We start from the raw sequence: 26550 nt of genomic DNA, 5'->3' as shown, positions 1-26550 counted from the left end.
GAGTTTATGATCTTTGTGCTTCCAATGAATTAGGAAAAACATTATACATTCAAGATAACCCAAACATGTTAAAACATGCTTTCAACATTACTATCATTATTCAACTAAATCGCACAGCAAATAACAAGACAAATTTCAATCACTCAATCTGCTCAGAATTTTCCCACTGGTCTTGTTTGGTTTCACAGAGACTGAACTGGTCTGACGCACATTAAACCAAATAAAACCAGACCATGAAATGAACAGCTAAGGTGATGATGGAGTTTTGGTCAGTAGCAGCTGCCGCTTGCCGGTGTCTTTTTTTTTTACTCCCTCTCCTGAAACGTCTGTGTTGTGGTTCTGTGTCTAATAAACTCAGTTCTTTGCCAAGAATGATGCTAACCTCGACACGCTTCATGTCATCTTCCCACTCATTAAACTATGACAATCACCTTTTACTGCAAAAAGACGGTCACTGTGACACTCTAAGTAATGAAAACTATGTGCTTGATGTATGTAAATATGAAAAAGACGATCGGTTCACGTTTTTTTTTTTGTGTGTTTTTTTTTTTGTCTCCGCGCAAGAGACTGTATGACATTCACGTGTTACATGATTTGACAGGATTTTCATGTTTTCAAGTGCGACAGCACACCATATAAAAAAAAAAGAACATTCATGTTTTCATTAAAATGCTGGCCAATTCAAATTGAAAATTAAATGAAAGGCTACGAAAAAGTACAATTAAATAATCTTTTAAAGGCGATGTGGGGGGCCTTACGCAGCTGTTACTTTGCGTATAGGGAGGATTGGCTCTGGGCAGGGGGGGCTCATACTAGTGCTCTTTCAATCTGTTATATTGTTGTGTCCTCTAGAAACCCTAGACTTCTAGCTACATAGAGACACTGAGTAATTCAAATAATAAAACCTAAAAACTTGCTGCTCAACATACTTGAGTTTTGTCCCAGATTCTGGAGTTGTGTAGAGAGTAGCTTCACTCCTGAATCCCCTGGGTTTATTGTAGCTCAGATCCACTCTCTCAGGTGTTTGGGGGGTTTGAACTCAGAGCTGAAGACAACTAACCACAGCCTTCCTCTGTCACCATACAGCCAGACAACCTACAGACACACACAGCAACAGTCCACACATCACATTAGTTTGGCAGTCATTACGCATAAGCTGTTATTTTTATGTAGTTTCAACAACAAAAGTATAATAATCCAGAAACAGTTATACTCCATTAAGGTAACAAATGTACTGAAGACTAAGCAGCACCCAATTATTTCTACATTATCAATCAGACACCCATGGGTTAAAAATAAAAGTGCCATTTTTTAATCGTATCTCGCTGTGTCATTGCATAAAAGAGGGGGATCATTTGTGCTCATTCAGCATTTCATGAAAAAACTAAATTAAATCTCGAAATCATTTGAACATTAAAAATCTTGGCCCACGTTCAACAATCTAACATAAAAAATGAGTCCTGATTCAAGTGCAAAAATCAACAGGGATTCATGTGTGTGATTCATAAAATATTCATATGCCGCCAATCCCAAGTGTACAAATAATCGGACCTTGATATATGTGGTGGCTGAAAACAATCGTCACTTTAATATCATGGTCCTAGAAAAATCCCGGCTTAGAAGCCTTGGCCCCTATAATTTACATTATGGAGAAGCATAACCCAGCCAAAGAGGAAGAGGAAGTATGCTAATCTCATGAACCAGAAATTGATTTTTACACCTAAAACCTCTGTTAAATCCATAATTGCAAAAAAAAAATACAAATGTACATTTACTACAGTCCATGCCCAAAAATAAGGACACCCTTGGTAAATATGAACAAAGAAGGCTGTGAAAAATAATATGCATTGTTAATCCTTTTGATCTTTTATTTAAAAAAAAAATCACAAAAATCTAAACTTTCATTGGATAATAAGAATTTAAAATGGGGGGAAATATCATCATGAAATAAATGTTTTCTCTAATACACATTGGCCACAATTAAAGACACCCCTAGAAATTCTTATGAGTAAAATAACTACTCTGAAGTATATTCCCATTCATATTCACAATTTTGAGTACTCCAGGGGTGATTATGAACATGAAATTATACATCCAAGGCTTTCCTGTTTCACAGAAATATAAATAGGAGGAAAACAAAGCCCAAATTCCCTTAATCATCCATCACAATGAGAAAAAAACCAAAGAATATTATTTCTGATGTGCCAGCAAAAGATAATTGAGTTCACAAATTAGTGACGTGGCTTTAAGAAAAGAGCTAGAGCAGTGAAAATTTCCCATTTTCACCATCAGGGCAATAATTAAGAATTTCCAATCAACAGAAAATGTTACGAAACTGCCTGGAAGAGGACTTGTGTCTATATCGTCCTAAGCATGGTGAGGAGGTCAGTTTGTGTGGCTAAAGACTCTCCAAGGACCACAGCTGGAGAATTGCAGAAAATAGTTGAGTCTGGGGTCAGAAAACCCTTAAAAAAAATTGTCAAACAGCACCTAAATCACCACATTATGTTTGGGAGGGTTGCAAGAAAATTCTCCTAGCTCATCCAAAAAACAAACTCCAACATATTCATTTATCAGACACGAATGGAACTTTAATGGGACTGGCTTTCTATGGTCAGATGAAACTAAAAAAAAAATGGCTTTTTTTCGCAGGCAAACACTCAAGATGGGTTTGGTGAACAACAGGGATTAAAAAAAAGTACCCCCATGTATGTACAATGAATAATATACTGCTGTATTTTTGATGTTGTGGGCCTATATTCTGCTGCTGAGGTCCTGGACATCTTGTTTGTTTAGACACATGGCATCTTTGATTCTATCAAATACCATAGATAAAAAATCAACAAGTGACTGACTCTGTTAAAAATCTTATAATGGACCATGTTTTGATCATCAACCCTACAATAATACAAACACAAACCTCAAAAAACAACACAAAAATGGGTCACTGGGCACAAAACCAAAGCTTCTGCTATGGCCATTCCAGTTTCCCTGACCTGCACCCTATAGAAAATGAGTATGGTAAACTGAAGAGGAGAAGCACCATCATGGAGCTGGGAATCTAAAGGGGTCTGAGGTCTGAAATGATTCTGGATGAAGGAATGGTATTCTGATCTCTTGTCAGGTGTCTCTAACCTCAGCAGGCATTATAGGAGAATGTGTCCCCTTAATTGTGTTCAATGTGTATTAGAGAAAAATATTTATTTCATAATGATATTTCCCCCCATTTTAAATTCTTATTATCCAATGAAGTTTAGATTTTTTGAGGATTTTTTAAAATAAAAGATCAAAAGTGATAACAATGCAGATTAATTTTCACAGTCTTCTTTTGATCATATTTACTAAGGGTGTCCTTATTTTTGGGCATGACTGTATCCATTTAGTCATTTAGCAGACGCTTTTATCCAAAGTGACTTACAAATAAGGACAATGGAAGCAATCAAAAACAATAAAAAAAGCAATGTATATGCAAAGTGCTATAACAAGTCTCAGTTAGCTTAAATAGAGCAGCTAACACCTCTCCTAACAGTCCTGCAGACACTCATGAAAGCAAAAGTGACATGATGTGACATGTTGCCAAGTATGATAACCCATACTCGGAATTAGTGCTCTGCATTTATCCCATCCTAAGGGCACACACACAGCAGTGAACACACACCCTGAGCAGAGGGGAGCCATTTTTGCTGCAGCACCTGGGGATCAGTTGGGGGTGGTTCGGCCTGCCTTTGCTCAAGAGCACCTCAGTCATGGTATTGAGGTGGGAGAGTGCTGTACACTCACTCCCCCCACCCACAATCCCTGCCGTTACCAGACTCGAACCCTCGAAACTGGGTTGCAAGTCCAACTCTCTAACCATTAGGCCATGACTTTCCCAAGTTAGGAGGGGCTGTTTCATTGAGGGCCATTGCACTGCAGCTGTCTTCTAGCCACGTTTCGTTTAGAAACATAAAAATCCAGGGTTGTTTGTGGTTATAATGTCATTGATCAGAAATTATTTATTTTTAAATGAGCGAATGTTAAAAAATGCTAACTCAATTGGATTAATTTGTGTCTCTACAGTAATCTTAGTTTGATGCATTATAGGCAGCAGATTAGATGGGTCAGCCGTTACAGCTTGAGGGAGGTCTTAGACATTCTATCACGTGATAAAATAGAAATAGAGAGTTCCCACTGTTCTGTAAAACATTTGTAAATTTGTTTTGCTATCATAGCGGGGACCAGACACATATCACTGAGAGATGCTATCAGTTGTTTTTGGCTAATCTACAGCAGATGGAGGCGGGTTTGGGCACTAATGTTGTGGCAGTGGCCGGAGAGCCCTCACAGGAGGAAGGAGTTTGTTCGGTGGAGGCCATCCAGTTTAAACAGTTGTCTATTTGTTTTAAAAGGGTTTTATTATTATTATTATTATTATTATTATTATTATTATTATTATTAAGTTTAAACATTACAGTAAGAAACACAAATGCAAAAAACAGTAACCAACATATAATAATATAATACACATATTTACACCCACACACAGACAAAAAAAAGAACTGCCTCAATTAACAAATATATACAACATAATATATATATATATTTATAGAGAGAGAGTCTCAGATAGGTCCCCATTGTGACTTCAAATCTTTTCTGTTTACTTTAAACAACAATAAGTGATTTCACAAATGAAGAGAGAAAAAGGAGACATTAATCATTTACCAGTTACCTAAATCATAAAATACAATCACATAACTACAGGGATTCACGTTCTGCTTTTAAAAACATGAATTCGCTTTCTGTTTTATGTACCAGCACTCCGCTGACTTTTCCGCTGTGTAGGTAACATTAATGATATATGCCTCATATGCGCCAAAACAAAATATTAAAAAAATTATTATGCAGGCCTTATTTTCATCCTCCCACTGTGTCATACACCCGCGGGTGTGGTAAATATTTACCATCACTCTGTTAATTAGTGTTCTGTGGTCCCACCATATCGCTCCTTACCTACCGGCTAGCGAAATTGGAGTTTTAACACATTATAAGGAAGTACGTTCATCCGTACCTACTTCCGTGTGGCAAAATAAGGTGGATAGATTAAATGATACGGGACAAAATTCATCAATACAAACTACATAACATTATGAAGGTCTAAGCCTCAAGCATCGATGACCGAGGATCACTTTTTTTCAATGGAAAGCTTATAAGGAATGTATTTGCTAAATCTGTGTAAGCAGTACACATCAAAACACATGCATAATAAAAATGTGTAGTACGTACCAGATTCGTTCATAATAACGCTAGTCATAAACACATCCACAGCTGTACATCCCGGTTTAGCTAGAAAGGTAAGGGTCAACTGAACGACATCTCACAGAGCACTTTTAGTCCAATGAAGCAATAACGTTTAATATGGATGATCATTTCTTTGTTTACATCTCTCTTCTTATTCAGGCACCAGTATTGTTTTGTATCCGTTATGGAATAAAAATACGCTCAAAAAACTGCATGGTTTTGTAGCATACAGTTGTCACTAACAGGATGAGAACCATCCACTAAAAAAATAAAGCCAAAGATAAGCAGAATATGTTTATTTGAATTCTGGGCGCTCTCTCGTGACGGATCGTGATGCACTTTTGACTCACCTGTCATCTGATGGGGGCGTAACTTAGCGATCGGCTTTTTGCACAAATAATTCTTTCTTTGTTTTTCTTCTTCAACATTTTTTTCATATGTTGTTTTGTGTTTTGTGGGGAATGTGGCTTTATCTGCATGATTATCATCTCTATGACTGATAATCAGCGATTGATAGGCAGCTATCAGTGTGAATGCGGTCTATATGAATAGAGTGTAATTACTGACTGCTATTGCCCATCTATATAATTACCATCTATTAGGAAGGCCATCAGCATGTGATTACCGACTGTTTGATTCCTCTACAGTGTAAATGCTGTATTTTCGTAGTAAATCTCAGGATGTACTGTAATTGGCATAGGCCTATAGTTCATTTTTAATTATTATTTTATTTATTTTATTAGTTATCACTCAAAATTATTCTTATTGTATTTTTATAGTTCTCAAATAAATTCACTTATACGATGTTGAAAATTCGTCTGTTTGTTTTAAATAATTGAAAAACTATGCAGTGGTATGTTTAAGGACTAAAATAGTTTGTGGAACCCTTCAATACATTTGTTATATAGAGGAGGACTAGAACCTAGTCTCAGAAAAATGGTTGCAGGAATCTCATTTTTCATAGTATCTTCTTCAGATTTGAGATATGAAATTCGTGAGATGGTGATTTTCAACCACTGCACTGCTCAGGACTGATTTCATGTATTTTTAAATCATATTAAAAAAAAAACAAAAAAAAAAAAAAAAAAAAAACAGTGTGTGGTAAAAAAATTAAGGCGCTTCAGTGTCTACAGTCGTGGCCAAAAGTTTTTGAGAATTACATAAATATTGAAAATGGAAAAGTTGCTGCTTAAGTTTTTATAATAGCAATTTGCATATACTCCAGAATGTTTATGAAGAGTGATCAGATGAATTGCATAGTCCTCTTTGCCATGAAAATTAACTTAATCCCAAAAAAAAACCTTTTCCACTGCATTTCATTGCTGTCAGCAAGGACCTGCGGAGATCATTTCAGTAATCATCTTATTAACTCAGGTGAGAATGTGACGAGCACCAGGCTGGAGGATCATTATGTCAGGCCTGATTGGGTTAGAATGGCAGACTTGACATGTTAAAAGGAGGGTGATGCTTTGAACAATCATTGTTCTTCCCATTGTTAACCATGGTGACCTGCAAAGAAAACATGCATGCATAAAAATGGCTTCACAGGCAAGGATATTGTGGCTACTAAAGATTGCACCTAAATCAACAATGTATAGGTTCATCAAGAACTTCAAGGAAGAGGTTCAATTCTTGTTAAAGAAGGCGCTTCAGGGCGTCCAAGAAAGTCCAGCAAGCGCCAGGATCGTCTCCTAAAACGAGAGGATTCAGCCTGCGGGATCGGAGTGCCACCAGTGCAGAGCTTGCTCAGGAATGGCAGCAGCAGGCAGGTGTGAGCGCATCTGCACGCACAGTGAGGCGAAGACTTTTGGAAGATGGCCTGGGCGTGCAAGAAGGGCAGCAAAGAAAGCCACTTCTCTCCAAAAAAAACATCAGGGGACAGATTGATCTTCTGCAGAAAGTATAGTGAAATGGACTGCTGAGGACTGGGGCAAAGTCATATTCTCCGATGAAGCCCCTTTCCGATTGTTTGGGGCATCTGGAAAAAAGGCTTGTCCGGGAGAAATGAAAAGGTGAGCGCTACCATCAGTCCTGTGTCATGCCCAACAGTAAAGCATCCTGACACCATTCATGTGTGGGGTTGCTTCTCATCCAAGCGGAGTGGGCTCACTCACAATTCTGCCCAAAAACACAGCCCATGAATAAAGAATGGTACCAAAACACCCTCCAACAGCAACTTATTCCAACAATCCAACAACAGTTTGGTGAAGAACAATGCATTTTCCAGCACGATGGAGCACCGTGCCATAAGGCAAAAATGATAAATAAGTGGCTCTGGGACCAGAAATGTTGAAATTTGGGGGTCCATGGCCTGGAAACTCCCCAGATCTTAATCCCATTGAGAACTTGTGGTCAATCCTCAAGAAGGCGGGTGGACAAACAAAAACCCACTAATTCTGACAAACTCCCAGAAGTTATTATGAAAGAAATGGGTGCTATCAGTCAGGATTTGACCCAGAAGTTGATTGAGAGCATGCCCAGTCGAATTGCAGAGGGTCCTGAAAAAGAAGGGCCAACACTGCAAATACTGACACTTTGCATAAATGTCATGGTAATTGTCGAAAAAAAAGCCTTTGAAACGTATGAAGTGCTTGCAATTATATTTCAGTACATCACAGAAACAACTAAAACAAAGATCTAAAAGCAGTTTAGCAGCAAACTTTTTGAAAACTAATATTTATGTAATTCTCAAAACTTTTGGCCACGACTGTACACAGCAAAATCCCCAGTGTTAATTTAACACTCTGAGTGTGGACTCATATAAACACCGAAGTAGTGTTAAAAGTAACACTGAAGCAGTGTTAAAGTTAATGAGATAAGTGATTAGGTGATTAATTGAGTGATGATTGACCATTATTGAAGACACCTGAGTTTACAACAAACAGAATCACTAAACGAGAAAAAACAACACAATTGTGTGTCACCATTATCATGGTCAGTGTTTGCTTTAGTTGGGATCTTGATTGACACACAGTCAGTTTTTGATAGTTTTTTGATGGTCGCCATTGTTGTGATGCTCACGCTGATTCTTGATGTCTGTGTGTCTAACTAAAAACTTATTTACTTATTATGTAGCTGTAACTTTTAAAAACATCTGTCTGATTAGGCCAAAATGCAAGGTCTTGTATTTTTCATTTAACATTATGTAAATGAAGATTGTGTGATCAGATGATCCTCAACAGTGGTGAAAATCATTATTGCATACTGCAGTGCATTATGGGAGTTTTTCATGTATTGCAACATGAAGCATTTTGTTGATTGTCACACCATTTTAGAGATATGGCTGGTTCTTGATGTCTGTGTGTGTCTAAGAAAGACTGGAGTTCAATTTTCGGTATGTGCTACACAGATTTAAAATTCATTCCCTAATCTGTAAATATTAACGCAGCGTACTGTTTGTTTGCATGCTGTAATTTCACAAGATTGATTACTCAAAAACCTAACATATTTATATATATATATATATAAAAAAATCTTTATTTAGAATATAATCAAACCAGCTTCATTGTGACTATATGATCACTGATCTCTCTTCGCTCACCAAATACCGCATACAGCGCTACAGAAAGAGATCTAGCACAGCAAGTCAAGGGTCAAGAGCACAACTAAATCAAAACACTGATCTCTATGATGGTGGCATCATTTTAAACAATAAAACATCAACATCTGATAATTTTCAATAACAGCAGGTGTTCATCACTAATTGCACAATCATCATTTAATTAGTCACTTAATTATCTCATTACCTTTAACTCCTTGAGGACCTGGGGATTTGGACTCAAGACTAGTTTGTGTCTTGGAAGGAATGACTTGGTTCCTCCTCTGGTGAAATCAGCTGCTGAGTTCATGGGTGGAGCAAAAATATGGCAGGGACTTTTTACTCTTTGGCTCCTGGACTACCCCCTCTGCCGGACTGCACAGCACATTTTTCAGAAATCAGAGAGCTTGGCAAGTGTAACACCAACTAAAGTATGACGTCCATACACATGTTATACATTTGATATATTTAATTTTTTAGAAAATTAATAATTTTATATTTTAGAACACTGATAGGGCAAAAGGTCTAGACACACAATGCAAAAGCATTATTTTATACAACCTCTACAATTTTATAATTTTAGCTGCTGACTAAAACATATTCAAGTGACAGTTATATAACGAATGTGGGCTTAAAGTGCACACTCTGAGCTTTAATTTGAGGGTATTCTCATAAAAAATGGGAGGAAGGTTAATGAATTACAGCTCCTAAATATCAGAATAAGAACCAGAAAGAGCTTTATTGCCAGTATGCTTGCGCATACAAGGAATTGTGTTTTAGTGACACAAGCTTCCAGTACACAGAGACAACAACAACACACAGAGAAAAGAAAAAAATAAAGAAATAAATAAGATAAAAAATAAATAAATAAAATTGCAAACTAAATAAATTGTATGAACAGTTGTGCTATAGATGATAATGGAATAGAATGAGTAAGATGCAGAGATGTACTAGGATGGAGGGGTAACAAATAAATATAAGGATATTGCACATTTTTATTGCATAAGTGGGGAAACATTTAACTGTTCATGAGGTAGATTGCCTGGGGGAAGAAACTGTTCTTGTGCCTGGCTGTACTGGTATTTGTGGCTCTGAAGCGCCGGCCAGGTGGCAAAAGTTCAAAAAGGGGGTAACTTGGATGTGAGGGATCCAGAGATTTTTCTGAGCCCTTTTCCTCACTCTGGATGTATACAGTTCTTGAAGAAGTGGGCAGGGGAGCACCAATAATCCTTTTCAGCAGTCGCGAACTGTTCTCTGTAGTCTTCTGATGTCTGATTTTGTAGCTGAACCAAACCAGACAGTTATTGAAATGCACAGGACAGACTCAATGAGGGCTGAGTAGAACTGTTTTAGCAGCTCCGGTGGCAGATTAAACTTCCTCAGCTGGCGAAAGAAGTACAACCTTTGTTGGGCCATTTTAGTGATTCAATGTGATTGTCCCACTTCTGGTCCTGAGAGATGGTGGTTCCCAGGAATCTGAATAACTCCACTGCAGCTACAGTGCTGTTCATGATGGTGAGTGGAGGGAGTCCAGGGGGGTTTCTCCTGAAGTCCACGATCATCTCCACTGTTTTGAGAGTGTTCAGCTCCAGGTTGTTAAGACTGCACCAGACAGCCAGCTGCTCAACCTGTTGTCTGTAAGCAGACTCGTCACCGTCCTGGATGAGACCTAGGACTGTAGTGTCGTCTGCAAACTTCAGGAGCTTGACAGAGGGGTCTTTAGAGGTGCAGTCGCTGGTGTACAGCGAGAAGAGCAGTGGGGAGAAAACACATCCCTGAGGGACACCAGTGTTAGTGGAGCGGCTGTTTGACATGAATTCTCACTAGCTGTTGCCTATTTGTCAGAAAGCTGGTGATCCACTGACAAATAGAGCTAGGAACAGAGAGCTGGGTGAGTTTGGTCTGGAGGGCTGTTGGGATGATGGTGTTGAGAACCGAACTAAAGTCCACAAACGGGATCCTCACATAAGTCCCTGTTTTGTCCAGATGTTGCAGGAAGAATTGCAATCCCATGTTGATTGCATCATCCACGGACCTGTTTGCTTGGTAAGCAAACTGAAGCCGGTCCAGTAAAGGTCCAGTGATGTCCATCCTGAATCAGATAAGCCAAAACAAGTTTTTCAAACGACTTCATGACGGGGAGTCACGTGACCCACCGATAGCAATGGCGGTGTAGTTTGATTGCTCTCAGACTCGGTATCCTGAATTTATCGAACTGTTCTCAGTAAACCACCAACGTTGATTCGTTTTTGATTACGTTTGCTAACGGGGCAACGAATAAGGATGGCAAAACGTCAATTAACACTGGCTTCCCCGGAGAAAAAGCGAGTTAAAGACCCTAATTGTCTTCCTGAGGGGGAACTTCGCATCATTGTTGCTGATGAGCTAAAGATGCACCTCAGCTTAATTAGAGAGCTATTTAAAGAAGAATTCGCCCCGATTGCAGAGAGGCTTGGAGGTTTGGAAGAGGACGTTCGTTGGATAAGAAATAATTTTGACAACATGCAGACAGCCCTCCGTAACGCAAAAAAAGACACCGTGGAGATTAAGCTAGCGGTGGACTCCTTTCAGGAAAAGTTGGCAAGAATCGAAGATAAAAGTCGCCAGTCCAATATCCGTTAGTAGGCTAAAAAGAGGGTGTGGAAGGAAATGACCCTCTGCAATTTATACAAAATCAGCTCCCTAAATGGATTCCCTCCCTTGGCGGCAAAGTAATGGAGATTGAAAGAGCCCACCGTATATATAGCGGCGAACGGCCAAAAAACAACCCCTTCGTACATTCATCTTCAAGTTGCTACGTTATCAAGATCGGAATGCGATCCTGAATGAAGCCCTGCCGCTGGACAATTCTTCATATGGGAACGCTGCTGCTTTTCTTCCCAGACTACAGCACCCATACTTCGGACTAAGAGGGAGAGACGATGTCATCGCTGCTGCGAAAAGAAGCTAACTCCAGCTGGGAATAACGTTCCTTTTTGCTTTACCCCGCGGGTTGTGAAAGTTACTCATCGAGGGAAGATTTCACTTTTTGAGACACCAGCGGAGGTTGAAAAGTTCGCTCTCAATCTGGATCCCGCCATAAAATCTTCTTTGAAGGGAGCTGTATCGGCGGCGTCACGAGAATCTGAGGTGAATGAAGACGAATCTGCAGTTCCTATGGAGGACCTTACTGAGAAAATTTGATTGTCTTTTCATCCGGAAAATGACCGGGTTGGGTAATAGTGATGACGGACGAGCCGCACTGCTAAATTGGCCGCATATCCAAATAATGTTACTCCAAGTAAGTTAAAACAGTATCATTCAAATTCTTTTGTTCTTAATTTTATTTGTTACTGTCCTTGTTTTGCTTTTTGTTTTATGACCAAGACCGTCCAAGTAAGTTTAACCTGTATTATGCATGTTTTTTTGTGCGTAATGTTTGTATGTTTATAAACATGTACGTGTATGCATTTGTTCTGATCACCATTATCTTTCCGGGGGATCACCGCTATCTTCTCTTCCCGCCTCAGTTCTGGCTGGTCTACTCTTCCTTAGTAATATATGGCTATAAATATATTGTCGTGGAATGTCAATGGGTTAAATAGCCCTGTTAAACAAACTAAATGCTTAGATTACCTAAGATGCAAAAATGTCCATCTCGCCCTTATACAAGAGTCTCATTTGAAAGCAGCTGACGTGCATCGCTTTCAAAATAGGTACTTTAAAGTGATATGCTCCTCTTTGGCCACCAACAAAACTAAAGGAGTGCTGATTGTGTCTAAGCGTAATTTTGATTTCTCAATTATAAGATCGGGTGGAGATACAGAAGGCCGAATCACTTATGCTGTTGGTTCCGTAAATAATACTAAATATGCTTTTGTGTCTGTATATGCACCCACCGATAGTTGTGAGTTTAGAGGACTGTCTTGTGGTGCTAGTGGGCGATTTTAATACTGTGTTGGACCCCCAGTTAGATAGATCTCATGCCTCTAAGGCTGATTCAATCATTTCTGGGTGTTTTAATTCATTTTTGCGGCACACTAACATATGTGACGTCTGGCGTTTACAAAATGACGGTGTTAGGATAATAATTTTTTTTTCAGCTCGTCAACTATTGATTCAAGGAGCTATTCAAGGATTGATTATTTACTTATGTCCCCTTCTCTTATTCCCTTTATTAGTAAAGTTAATATTCTGCCACTTCTTTTTTCCAGTACTTACATCTTTAACCGCGGTATCTTTGGGCTCCAGACACAATCGCTGGAGATTCAACACCTCCTTATTACAAGACTGTATATTTGTGGATTAACTATGCAGCTCCTTGAAAGAGTTTTTGCAGATCAACAAAGATTCAGTCTCTAACCCCCAGGTATTGTGGGAAACCACTAAATGTTTTATTAGGGGTAAATGTATAAGCTTTTCATCCTTTAATAAAAAGCGTAGAGAGAGCCATAAATTGAATTAGAAAATCAAATCATTTTACTAGAGAAAGAACTAAAAGGTAAATTTTGCGAATCTAAAGCTAATGAAATTAAAGTTCTTAAATCAGAATTAAAATCTATATATTTACATCGAGCAGAATTCATCTTTCATCGTACAAGACATTCTTATTATTTCCATGGAGAGCGCTCTTCTAAGCTGTTGGCTTTGAGGCTGAAAGATGCTGAATCTAAGGCCAGTATATCAGCTATAAGGCATGAGGGTACAGTATATACTCAAACTAAGGACGTAAATAGGACATTTGAATCCTATTACAAACATTTGTATACTTCCGAATCCAGCACTGACCCAACTAATTTTGATTTATTCCTTAAACATCTAAATCTTCCTAAATTAAATGACTCTCAACGCAATATATTAGATAGCCTATTGACAGTCGGGGAATTAAAATCGGCCCTGGATTCCATGAGCACTAATAAGGCCCCTGGGTTAGATGGGATTCCCCCAGAGTTACTGAAGATATTATGGGATATAGTAGCACCCTTGATTCTCAACTCTCTTAACTTTGCTTTAGAAACAGGTGCTTTACACAGGGACCAAAGCACAGCTTTCACCCTCTGGAGTCTAAGGGTATTTTTGGAGCCTGGAGAAGTATGTCATGCCCTGACATTTGTGCTTTTTTCAGTTTCTTATAAATATCTAAATGGCTAAACTCTAATCTCACTGTAATCAGCACAAACTGGGCTATAATAATATGTGAGCAGCATGTATGTACACGATTGTGTTTTTGAGAAAAAAAATGTTATGCGTGGTTAGTGAAAAACTAAAAATGTTAAATCACTTGAATAAGGCAATAAAACACATACAGAACATTGGTTCCCGGGACTTTTGAGAACTGGAGCTTGTAGCCTAGAATTTTTCTTTCTAAATGATATGAAAATCATCTTGTTTACTCACTTACAGAAAACAATATATTGATTTAAATTTTCTAAGACACTTTTTGTTGGGAAAAGTCATATGCGAGTAGGCGTCAACTATCATGAATATCATTGTGATTCACACCTGAGAAGACAAAGACCTGCATAATGAGCTGCATAATGAGCCATTCAGTCAGCTGTGTGACTGAGAGAGAAGAGTTACATGAAAGAATGTAAGGACAAAATAAATGTATATAATTTTATGTTTGTAGTTTATTTAGAATATATTTAATTATCCCACAACATAATTTAATATTTACTTGTGAGTGCAGTTAAACAGTTTATTAGGGAAAAATCAAAGCTGACTTTCAAAGCTGAATTTTTTGCATCATTACTTACCCAGTCACACAATCCTTCAGAAATCCTTTTAACAATCTTATTTTCTACAAAAAAAAAAAAAAAAAAAAAAAAATTTTATTCGTTATATTATTATTATTATTATTATTATTATTATTATTATTTATTATTAAGGACATACAATTACATAAAATACAATACATTTAATATTTTTTTTTCAGGTTTTTTAGGGGGGATAAATTGAAAGAACAGCATTGTTTGTTACATTTGTTACAGTTACATTTATTTGTTACATTTATATTATTTACATCAAGCTTTTGAATGGTATAGTAGTGTATATTGTTATTGAAACTTCATAATATTTCACTTGATCATACATTTAGTCAGGAATTATAGTTTGGAAAAAGTCAAACTAGTAAAATGTATACACGTTATGTGAAAACTAGTACAAGTATATAAATAAATAAAAAGGGACTTACTCATGTTTATGATCTCTGCTGAATAAAGTGCTTCATTCTTTTTTTCTGAGGAAATCCAAATCTCAAATCCTCAACCACATCAAATCTTTTTGGGGTGAATTATGTCTTATTCCTCTCATCGCGAAGCAAACAGTAAAATAAAAAAAACTTGAAGAACAATCTCGCTGCGTTGTCTTCTGGGCGTATTCAAAAGCCGCGCGCTTCATTCAAACAAACAAATGAATCAAAAAAGCGTTCACAGCGCGGGCGCGTTCACACAATAAAATAAAAAAAAGAGACACGAAAAAAAGACAACACCTCGTTTTTCACATATGGATTACTTTATCACAGAATATTTGTTTTCGGCAGCACTTGTTTAGTTTAAAAGTAGACACGTCAGGCTTTCTATAGATATCTCTCTCATGTCTCTGTGTTTGAGTATTCACTGAGTTACAGTTCATTTTAATGACGCGTTTGTAAATGAAGATAAGCGCAGACAAAGGCTGCAGACAGCACACCTTGTTTGTTATCTTTATTTTATAAGTGCACAAAGTTTTGTTGTTACTATGTCCGTATACAAAAAAAGTAGACCCTGTACAGATTCGATTGATGTATTGTTCTTATCTGTATGATCAAAACTGGAAGTGTAATTTAAGTTATTTTCAGGGTCATCAGGAGAAAATGCCTCAAAATGCGTATACATACACGTTAATCGACTCCAGAGGGTTAATAGTTTTGCTGCTGAAGAAAGGGAAGGACCCACTTGAATGCTCTCGTTATAGGCCAATTAGCCTTCTGTCCACAGATTCTAAGCTGATGGCAAAAGTTTTGGCCCTAAGATTGAATAGATGTGTAGGAGACTTGATAAGCCATGATCAATCAGGTTTTATAAGGGGGAGATTTGCGGCAGACAATATACGTAGGCTTCTTCATATTGTGCAACGAGCAGACTCCTATACAGCTTCTTCTGCAGTCCTTTCTCTGGATGCAGAGAAAGCTTTTGACCGAATTGAGTGGAATTTTTTGTGGTCTGTCCTAGAGCATTTTGGATTTGGCTCTTTTTTCTTGCGAGCTGTCAAAACTATTTTAATTGTTCAGCCAGGGTACTTACTGGTTCTTCTATTTCTCCTTCCTTCTGTCTTGGCAGGGGCACTCGTCAGGGATGTCCCCTGTCACCCTTGCTTTTTAAATTATCCTTGGAGCCTCCTGGCCCAAGCGATTAGACAATGCCCTGCAATAGCACCTATAAGCTGTATGAATACGTCCCATAAAATTTCACTCTATGCTGATGACGTTTTGTTGTATGTATCAAACAACACACATTCAACTAACGAATAAAAAAAATTAATACATACATTAAACAAACCTGTCCGGTTGTAAAATTAACTGGAGCAAATCAGTACTTCTGCCCTTCAATCTTGCTGCCAAATCAGAGATTCAGGCCTTACCTAATATGATTCCTGTTAGTGACCAGTTTAATTATCTTGGAATTAGAGTTTTTCCTTCATTATCTCGCATCTCCAAGTGGAACTATCAGTCTCTCCTTGATAAGATCACGAGTAATCTTCTCTGTTGGTCTCCACTCTGCTTGGCGCTGCATGGTAGGATAGCCACTATTAAGATGAACATACTTCCAAGGGTAAGTTTTTTATTTTCAGTGTTACCTCAGGCTCCACCTATTGATTATTTCAAAAAGCTTAATACAGCAGTAACAAAATTCTTATGGAATAATAAAAGGCCTAGAATTCGACTTAAATCTATGCACCGGCTAAAAACCTCATGGTGGCTTATCCCTACCAGATTTTTGTTCCTATTATCTAGCATACCAAATGAGGCCGCTTAGGACTTGGATGGATGCTGACTCCCCTGTGCCATGGCGGGCCCTAGAACCTAATATTATTTACCCATTCCGTCTACAAGATTTATCCTTTACTAATGTATCGAAAAAAGCGCTGGAAAAGTTTGGCCCAATTATAAGTAATTCTATTAAAATCAGGAAAGCAGCAGAAAAGATTATGGGAGTTTCAAATCTCTACTGTGAATCTACCCCCATATGGCATAATAATAATCTTTGTACTGGTAACAAACCGTTCATTTCTAAATGCTGGGTTGAATGTGGTATTTACACTTTAAAAGATCTATACAATTATTATTGGGCTCAAGTCCTTTCAGATTCTAAAAGATGAATTCTCTCCCCCAGGATTCTCCTTTTTCTTGTACTAAAGATTGAGATCTGCATTGAAAGCATATGGTGTACCCTGGTCGACTAGCTCCTCATCCTATGATAAACTGGATAGATTCTAGTATGGATTCTAGAGGTATAGTGAGTATAATTTATAAATCGCTTGTGATGCGACAGTACTCAAATATTCCGATTGAAAGCTTCTGGGAGAGAGAACTTAACACTCTGATTGACTGGGACATTGTCTGGAGAAATTGTTTTGCTACCTCAAAGAACCCAGCACATCAAATGATTCATGTTAATCTATAAGGCGTATGCTACCCCCTGTTTATTATATAAAATGAAAAGAAAGCCTGACCCCTTATGTCACCTATGCAGCAGTGCAAGTCAAGGTACATATATGCATATGTTCTGGGGCTGTTTCTAAAATTGAGATGTTTTGGTCCTCGGTGCAGGACATATTGACTGATCTTCTAAAGACTCAGATCCAAAAGGATCCACTGCTTTTTCTTTTGTTGGATGATTCCTCGCTATCACTGTCTGTCAATCAGATGAGGATTTTGTCTGCTGCCCTCACTGCTGCCAAAAAGGTTAGCCTGAAACTTTGGTTTGAGCCATCTATCCCAGCTACGTCTACTTGGATGTCCTATCTGCTGGAAATTGCTCTTTTGGAGTGTATCACAGCTAAAGTGCATGGCGCCACCAGAAGGACAGTACAGTTTTGGTTGGACCTTGTTGAGACTTTATCAGACCTCTTGAAATCTTGAGAGGTATTGGTTATACCTCTAAACAAGGATTCCCCTCTCTCTCTCTTTTTTTCCCCCTTCTTATCTCTGTATCTTATGAATGTGGGCAGATCTTGGGCTTTGTTGTAAATAGTTATAAATCTAAATTGTTTAAGAAATAAAGAATCAAAAAAAAAAAAAAAACGACTTCATGACAACAGACGTTAGAGCCACAGGTCTGTAGTCATTAAGTCCTGTTATCTTGGGTTTCTTTGGAACGGGGATGATGGTGGAGCGTTTGAAGCAGGAAGGTACTTCACACAACTTCAGAGATCTGTTGAAGATCTGTGAAAAGATTGGGGCGAGCTGGTCAGCACAGGTTTTCAGACAGGCTGGTGTAACACCATCTGGGCCTGGTGCTTTTCTTCTTTTGTTCTTCCTGAAGACCTGGCGCACATCGTTTTCACTGATTTGAAGTGCAGGAGGGGTGGAGAGGGGATTGCAGGAGTTGTTAACGGTTGTGTAGAGAGATGGTCAGAACGGGTGTGGGGGGGTTTCAAATCTACAGTAAAACTCATTCAGGTCGTTAGCAAGTCGTTGATTAGCCTCAGTGCAGGGGGATGGTGACTTGTAGTTTGTGATGGCTTTCAGCCCTTTCCACACTGAAGTTGAGTCGTTGGAAGTGAACTGGTCTTCCAACTTTTTAGCTTAGGTCCTTTTAGCCACTCTAATCTCTTTGTTCAGTGTGTTCCTGGCCTGATTATACAAGACTCTGTCCCCTTTTCTGTAAGCATCCTCTTTGGCCTGACGAATATGTCTGAGTTTTGCTCAGTTTTATCATTGTTGAATGTTAAATAAGTCCTGGTAGGAATACATATATCCTCACAAAAACTAATATAGGATGTTACAGTCTCTGTGAGTTCGTCCAGATCGGTGGTGGCAGCTTCAAAAACACTCCAATCAGTGAGGTCAAAACAAGCTTGTAAATCTTGCTCTATTTCATTGGTCCATCTCTTTACAGTCTTTACTACAGGTTTAGCAGATTAAATTTTCTGCCTGTAGGTCAGTATAAGATGAACCAGGCAGTGATCAGACAGCACCAAAGCTGCTCGTGGACCAGAGTGATATGCATCCTTTATTGTGGTGTAACAGTGATCCAATATATTGGATCTCTGGTGGGACATGTAACATGCTGTCTGTATTTTGGCAGTTCATGGGAGAGATTGGCTTTATTAAAGTCCCCAAGAATGATTAAAACAGAGTCCGGGTGTTGTTGTTCTGTCTCTGTGATCTGATCAGCGAGTTTCTGTAAATCCAGGCTCACGTGCGCTTGCGGAGGGATGTAAACACTCACAAGAATGAACGAGTGAAACTCCTGCAGCGAACAGAATGGCTTGCAGTTAACAAAGAGCACTTCTAGATCTGAACAGCACATCATCTTTGACACAGTTACATCTGTACACCACCGTTCATTGATGTAAAAGCATGTCCCACCGCCGCGCGATTTCCCCATTGATTCTGCGTCTCGATCTGCTCTAAACAGCTGAAAGTCCGTCAGATGGAGCACTCTGTCTGGAATGGCATCACTCAGCCAGGTTTCAGTGAAACAGAGCAGCAGAGTGTGAGAAATCTTTATTTTTCTGGGAGAGCAGAAGGATTTTGTCAGTTTTGTTGGGTAGAGAGTGGAGCTTTTTGCCAGATGGATGCTAGGCAATGCAATCGAAATCACCGCTTCCTGAGTTTGACGAGCGAGCCAGCTAGCTTCCCCCATCTGCGCTTCCTGAAGCGTTTGATCAGCGCCACTGCTCCACCGACAACAACGTTCAGTAAAACATCTGAATAATTGAAATGCGGTAAAAGATTTTGTGGTTTGTTCTGCCGAATGTTCATCAGTTCCTCCCTGGTGAAACTGATCGGTTTGATATACAAAAAACTGGAAAAACTAACAAAAACAGTACAAACACTGGAGAGCCAAGCACTGAAGCAGCCATGTGCGGCGCCATTGAGAGCATTAGACCTAAATATGTACCTACCCCTTTTTCAAGGGACCGTAAGTAATTGTACAATTGACTCAAAAGCTGTTTCATGGACAGGCATGGAGTATTCCTTCATTATTTCTTTATCAATTAAGCAGGTAAAAGGTCTGTAGTTGATTCTAAGTGTCCCATTTGCATTTGGAAGCTGTTGCTGTGAACCACATCATGCGGTCAAAGGATCTCTCCATACAAATGAAACAGACGATTGTTATGCTTTAAAAACAAAACAAATCCATCAGAGATAGCAGGAACATTACACTGTAAAAAATTGCATGTGCTGAAGTACTTAACACAAAGATCATCACTGTATCAGCAACTCCATATTTACTGTCTTTATATAAAGCAGCAGAACATCAGTGTTTGTGGCTCATCATTGACTGAAGCACAGACTCTACTCTCCAGCACAATGTTGACCAACAAAACTACATTAAACTAACAGATCTCTCTTGTGCAAACACACATTAATACAGTTGAGTTCAGTATTTACTCTCCTTATCAGTGTATGACTTTGCATAACTTTTTTTCTATGGATGTTCACAAATATTTTAGTGAAATCAACTTTTTTTTTCATTTGGTAAATCTGACTTTTACTTTTTACAGTATATTGCTGTTTTTTCCTTGACTTTACGGAAACAAACTGTAGAAAAACAGTTATTTACTGGCAACCATTAATTTATGGCAACAAACTGTAGAAAAACAGTTTTCTACAGTTTGTTTCCTGTAAATTAATTTCAGTTTATTTTTACTGTTAAATTATGTTTCATGCTGTTTTTTCTTCATCTTAAATCTTTAACCCTTTAAACCCCACAACAAAATCCTCAGTTTTAAATGAACACTAATGTGTGCACATAACAGAGTTTTAGAGTAACAATGAATCAGTGAAGTTAATGAGATAATTCTGTGATTAACTGATGATTGAGCTTTAGTGATGAACAGCTGCTATTAACAAACAGATTCGCTGAAGGAAAGAGAAACACAAGAACTACAACTGACTTCAGCCACAGCCTTAGATGAAATCAACTGAAATAAAAGAATACATAAAATCTCTCAAGATCTGATTAAACAACTACTAAAACAGCTTCACCAGATTCACATTACTAACCAGACTGACTTTATTTCTGTCAGATGTCTACAGAAGATCTTATTGAGAGTTACAGAGGTTCAGGTGTTTTTTTTCACTACCATGATGGAGATCAGTATTTACTTTAGTTGTGCTCTTGAACCGTGACTTTTCAACACTAAGGTGTTTTTTGTTTTTTTTTGGCCAGCTGTAACAATGTGTTTTTGGAGATTGTTATAGCAAAAAAGTCAGCATAAAAAATAACAACAAAAAAAATCTGGTATTGTTGTTTATAGATTGATAAGAACAAACATTCTCTTATTTCTGATCCAAACCCACATCTCTTCTCTTACTGAATATTGATACTAGAGCAAAAGAAGGAACACTGCTGAGCCATGAAAGACTGTTAAGAAAATACCACTCATAAAAAAAAAACCTTTGTTGAAATTTCGACAGACACATCAAGAATCAGCGTATGAATCACAACAATGGTGACAATCCACAAAATAAATAAACAGATAAGTTCTGAACATCACAAAACATGCTACTAAAACTTAAGATAAAAGCAAAAATACAAGCACATATGAATTCAAGAAAATAAGTGGACAATTCAGGGGCATAATTTATTCATGCCGCAAGGCATACTGGGAGTCATGGATGAGTTTTGTCCTGTGATGGTAACCCAGCATGCATTGCATCATGAACCTTTTGATTGTCACCATTGTTGAGATTCATATGCTGAATGTTGATGTCTCTACTGACATCCAAGCTCAAAATATATTTAACTGAAACTATTCTTAAATCCTTACGCTTTGATTACCACATTACTGTTCAACCTTATAAAGTCAAAGAAAAACAATAATAATTGTGTAACATATTCATAGAACTTCATGCCAAATGATTCCAAGCAACATTTAATATCAGTCTAGCAGATTATGATTGAAAGAAACAGCCATAATCACTTGACTGCTAACATAAATGTTGTTATAGCAGATGTATGTTAAAAACACAGGTGTAGCAACCAAACAAAACTTAATGCTCTGAAGTCAAGGGGTCAGGAGCCCAACTAAAGCAAATACTGATCTCCACAATGGTAACATCAAACGAAACATTAAAACATCATCTAAATCACTGTAACTCTCAATAAGATCTTTTGATCTCTGATCTGACAGAAATAAAGTCAGTCTGGTTAGTAATGAGTGAAGCTGGTAAAGCTGTTTGTTGATTGTTTAAATCTTCAGTTGATTTAATGTAAGGCTGTGTCTGAAGTCAGTTGTAGTTCTTGTGGTTCTCTTTTCTTCAGTGATTCTGCTCATTAACAGCAGCTGTTCATCAGTGTCTGAATTCACTCATTAGTTTTCATTCTCTCTGTCAGGTGGACTATATTAGTAAACTCATGAAGGGAATAGTGAATGAGGGTGTAGGGTGTGATTTGAAGCACAGCCTCTGAGTGTCGACATTGAAATGCTGTTAATTTAAGCAGGCTACTTTCTCGAAAATGATGAATATTACCCAGAATGCAGAATGTTTTAATCAGAGGTGGGTAGTCCAGGCGCCAAAGAGTAAAAGTCCTGCCATATTTTTGCTCCATCCATGAACTCGGCAGCTGATTTCACCAGAGGAGGAACCAAGTCATTCCTTCCAAGACACAAACTAGTCTCAAGTTAAATCCCAAGTCCTCAAAGAGTTAAAGTTAATGAGATAATTAAGTGTCTAATTAAATGAAGATTGTGCATAAGTGATGAACAGCTGCTGTTAACAATCAACATCACTGAAGAAAAGAGAAACACAAGAACTACAACTGACTTTAAGCACAGCCTTGGATGAAATCAACTGGAAGAAAAAGAAAAAAAAAAAAAAAAATCCACCACAATTTTTGCTTCAGTTGGACTCTTGAGCTTATCTTTACCCTTTTAGCAGTTTTGATAAATTTGCTTCTAAGCAATTGCATTATTTTTTCAAAGCAAAGATTTGTGCAATGTTGAAACAAATCTTCAGCTAGTAGGTAACTTAAGCTTTTGATGACTGTATGATCTTGATCTAAATTTCTTGATTATTCTTAAAAAAGAGAGATGTCTCATTACGTAAATGCCAGCATAATACTTCAATATTTAAAAAAAAAAAAGCGCTGTTTGAAGTTTTTTTCATTTTGAAAATGTTACAGTTGAGGGCAATACAGTCTATCAGAGAAAAAAAAAGTTGAGAGTAGACAGACAGAGAGATTAAAAGAGACAGAAACTCAAATACTTTTTACAGTACTCACTACATGGTAAGGAATTAAAGAACTATCTAGCCACATGAAATGGGTCTCTTCTCTCAATTTCTTTTTACTGACAATGTCCCTAAAGAGTCATATGAAGTCACATGAAGGTAAATTTAAGAGGTAACACTTTACAATAAGGTGTCATTGGTAAACACTAGTTAATGTATTAATTGACATGAACTAACAATGAACAATACATTTGTTACAGTATCTACTAATCTTTGATAATGTTAGTTAATGAAAAAGATTACAAATATGAGACATTTTTTTTCAATGCATGCAACTATCAATTGCATTACTTATATTAATAAAGTCTTTCTGGTCTATTTTAAGGCATCTTTAAAGGCTCATTTTAGGCGAAATAAGACTTTTAAAGACCGTTTAAAAAGCAGCAGAATCCCTGTCACTTTGAATAATATATCATAAAACATGTCATAAATGTTTGAAATCGCTCACATTTACAATGACACTCTCTATGATTATGACCAAAGCATCCTTACAATTAAAAGCCATTAACACAAACGCACATTTTTAAGAAAACAAAAGTAATTAATTGTTTTTTGACTTTACTGTCACCGAATCTCAAATCCACCATACCTTACGAACATCCGGAAGTGAATGAACGTTACTGCGCATGCGTAAATCATCAGACATACCTTACGTCACTTTGCACATGCGTGGTAAACACATATGTGCCGTACATACGTGATGTCACCGCACTACAGTCTGCAGCGAGAAGTACTTGGAAATTTCACCAGAGCAAACACAGAGTGCTCACCACAAGCTGCAAACAAGGCCAGATTAGACTTTGCCAAAAAACATCAGCATGGCTTCCAGTGGCACTAGAAGCAGCCGGATGAATTCTGAAGTGTACAGAGATATACTCTCTGCCCAGATTCAGTCAAATGCAGCATAGTTGACTGGGCGGCACTTTATAGCACAAATGGACAATGACCCAAAACATACAACAAAAGGGTCCGTGTACGTTTTGATAGTTTGTTTTTTCGTTTGAAACACAAAACAAAATAACGAGAAACAACCTGTTTTTCGTTTGTCGTTTCAAACCAAAAACAAAGAAACGGTAAAAAAAAGAGCCGTTCTCCCGTTTTTGGTTCTGAATCCAAAAACGAAAAATGACAAAACCAAAATCAAATAAACGGTCCGATTTTGGGTTTTTTGAAATTCCTTTTTTTTTTTTTTTTTTCGTTTGAAGATCTACATTGAAATACAGACAGGTTGGCCACGTGACCCGGAAGTAATAGTTATTAGAACGGTCATAATATGCAGCGCTAATGTTATACCAGAGTAACGTTAGAAGAAAAAAAATCAATTAATAAATAGCCTTATATAAACCTGGACCGGAATAAATATGTTAGCAACAGTAGTTTATTACAGCTATTTAATATTGTGCCTATCCAGACATCACCAGTCACGTTTAATGAGCGCATTGTTTGGCTCAATACAGTTGGTAATATAGGTTAACCTAAGAACTTATTGTGTGTGCAGAGTTGTTACTGTTAGCGCTATATTATATAATTAAATTTATATTTGATGTGGTTTCCACCGTAATGGACAGCGAACTGACAGCGATTCAACGTGACATTTTTATGTTAACATTGAAATATAAAGACAGTGCTGCAAGTCTGATCATAAGTAAGGACATTCAAAGTATGGACAGATGAGGTCACCACCAAGGAGAGCCTTGAGGATTATACATCATCAGTGTGACACGTTACAGCAGCAAATGGTGGTGATCACCTGACTGGAAACATCACAAATTGCCATGGGATGTGCACGGCCCAGGACCGGAGGGGCTCTGCAGCGGGAGATTAAAACTGCTCAGAAGATCACTGGTACCCAGAGCCAAAAGGATACAAAAGGACAGTACCCACCCAGCCACAGCCTGTTCATCCTGCTGCCTTCTGGGAAGAGATATAGAAGTTTCTGCTGCCGCACCAACAGACTGCAGAGCAACTTTTCCCCCCCAAGCTATCAGACTCTTAAACTATAGTTCATCCTCAGCACTGCTCCACTGATCATAGTTTATTTCTGTTTACCATTTTTATAATTGCTTCTATATTAACCTGATAATGTCTGCTATGTACCAGAAGGGAGTTACAAACTCAATTTATACTTTATACTATTATATATATTATATTGTGACAAAATATACCCACCTACCTTAAAGAAGAATAAAGTGAATGTTTTGGAAAGGCAGAGTCAAAAGTTATGGCCTTAAAATGATTGAAATGTTGTGGAAGGATGAGGAAGGGAAGCAAGCAGCTCATGTGAGGAAACCCACCAACATCCAAGAGTTGAAGCTGTTCTGTACAGAGGAATGGGCAAAGATTCGTCCAAAGTCAATAAGCAGGACGTATCAAAAGTTACTGGAAACGTTTTGTTGCAGTTATTGCTGATGTAATCAGCGTTGACAGCCTGTTTTTTAGTAATGTAATTATGTTTTTGGGTTTTCTTTTGAGGACCTTGTAAAATGTTCTTACCTTAGGGCTTAACAAATGTTCTGCAGCCACTGATTGTACATGCAATGCCCTTGAAAGCATTTATGTGCTATATAAAGTTTCAAGACTTGTATGGATTCTCTTCACTTGCATGACACAATCAGAGTTTTGTATGTTATACAAACTGGAATGTGTATAGAGAAGAAAGATTCACACAGTATATAGCACACTGGTAAATCATTCTTTTGGCCAGATGGCCTACATTAGGATTAGGACATGTCTGATGTGAGTTTGTTGTCTGAGCTGCTATAAGAAGCTGATAGCAGTGTTATAATCAGTGTTGGGAAAGTTCACTTTCTACATGAACTAGTTCAAAGTTCAATTCACAAATTTTAAAATGAACTAGTTCAGTTCATAGTTCAAACTTCAAAATTTTGAACTAAGTTCACAGTTGCAAAAATGAACTAGTTCATAGTTCTTTTTTTTTCCATATGTTGCTGCGAGCTATTATTTTTCAAAATTATTGCCACAGCCCGTATAGAATCACAGACAGCAATTATTTTATCAGTTTTAACAATGAAGCTATGCGTCAGATTTCATCTTCATATCCAATTTTGAATCCTTATCCAACCAGGGTTTACATTAGCATTGAGGGGACAGCATTTCTTTTTTTAATGAGGAATTATTAAAAGAAAAACAGGACAGTAATCATTAAGGTGCAAACGTTTTTCATTTTTAATAATTTTCCATTCTTCACATGCTAAAAAAGAATATTAGAATCCTGGAAAAATATACCAGGATTTTCTTTTTGAAAGCCGGCGGGCAAAGTTTGCACAGAAAAGTGAGATTTCTCCCATTC

At 37.7% G+C, this 26550-nt stretch overlaps 1 protein-coding gene across 2 annotated transcripts in view; it reads right to left on the bottom strand.

The window, feature by feature from the left end:
• Nucleotides 1–1034: 1034 nt before the first annotated feature.
• The window catches only part of LOC109092179 (NACHT, LRR and PYD domains-containing protein 3-like), a 31569-nt gene continuing 6053 nt past the window's right edge, over nucleotides 1035–26550 (bottom strand). For both annotated transcript variants that reach the window (XM_042753756.1, XM_042753758.1), the window contains one exon: nucleotides 1035–1095. In XM_042753756.1, coding sequence (XP_042609690.1) covers nucleotides 1056–1095 — 40 coding nt within the window. In that variant the 3' untranslated portion in view covers nucleotides 1035–1055. The remainder of the gene's footprint in view (nucleotides 1096–26550) is intronic.

The sequence above is a fragment of the Cyprinus carpio genome, unplaced genomic scaffold, assembly GCF_018340385.1.
Source record: "Cyprinus carpio isolate SPL01 unplaced genomic scaffold, ASM1834038v1 S000000001, whole genome shotgun sequence".
In the NCBI taxonomy this organism is placed as follows: domain Eukaryota; kingdom Metazoa; phylum Chordata; class Actinopteri; order Cypriniformes; family Cyprinidae; genus Cyprinus; species Cyprinus carpio.
This window is presented reverse-complemented; position numbering and strand designations above follow the sequence as displayed.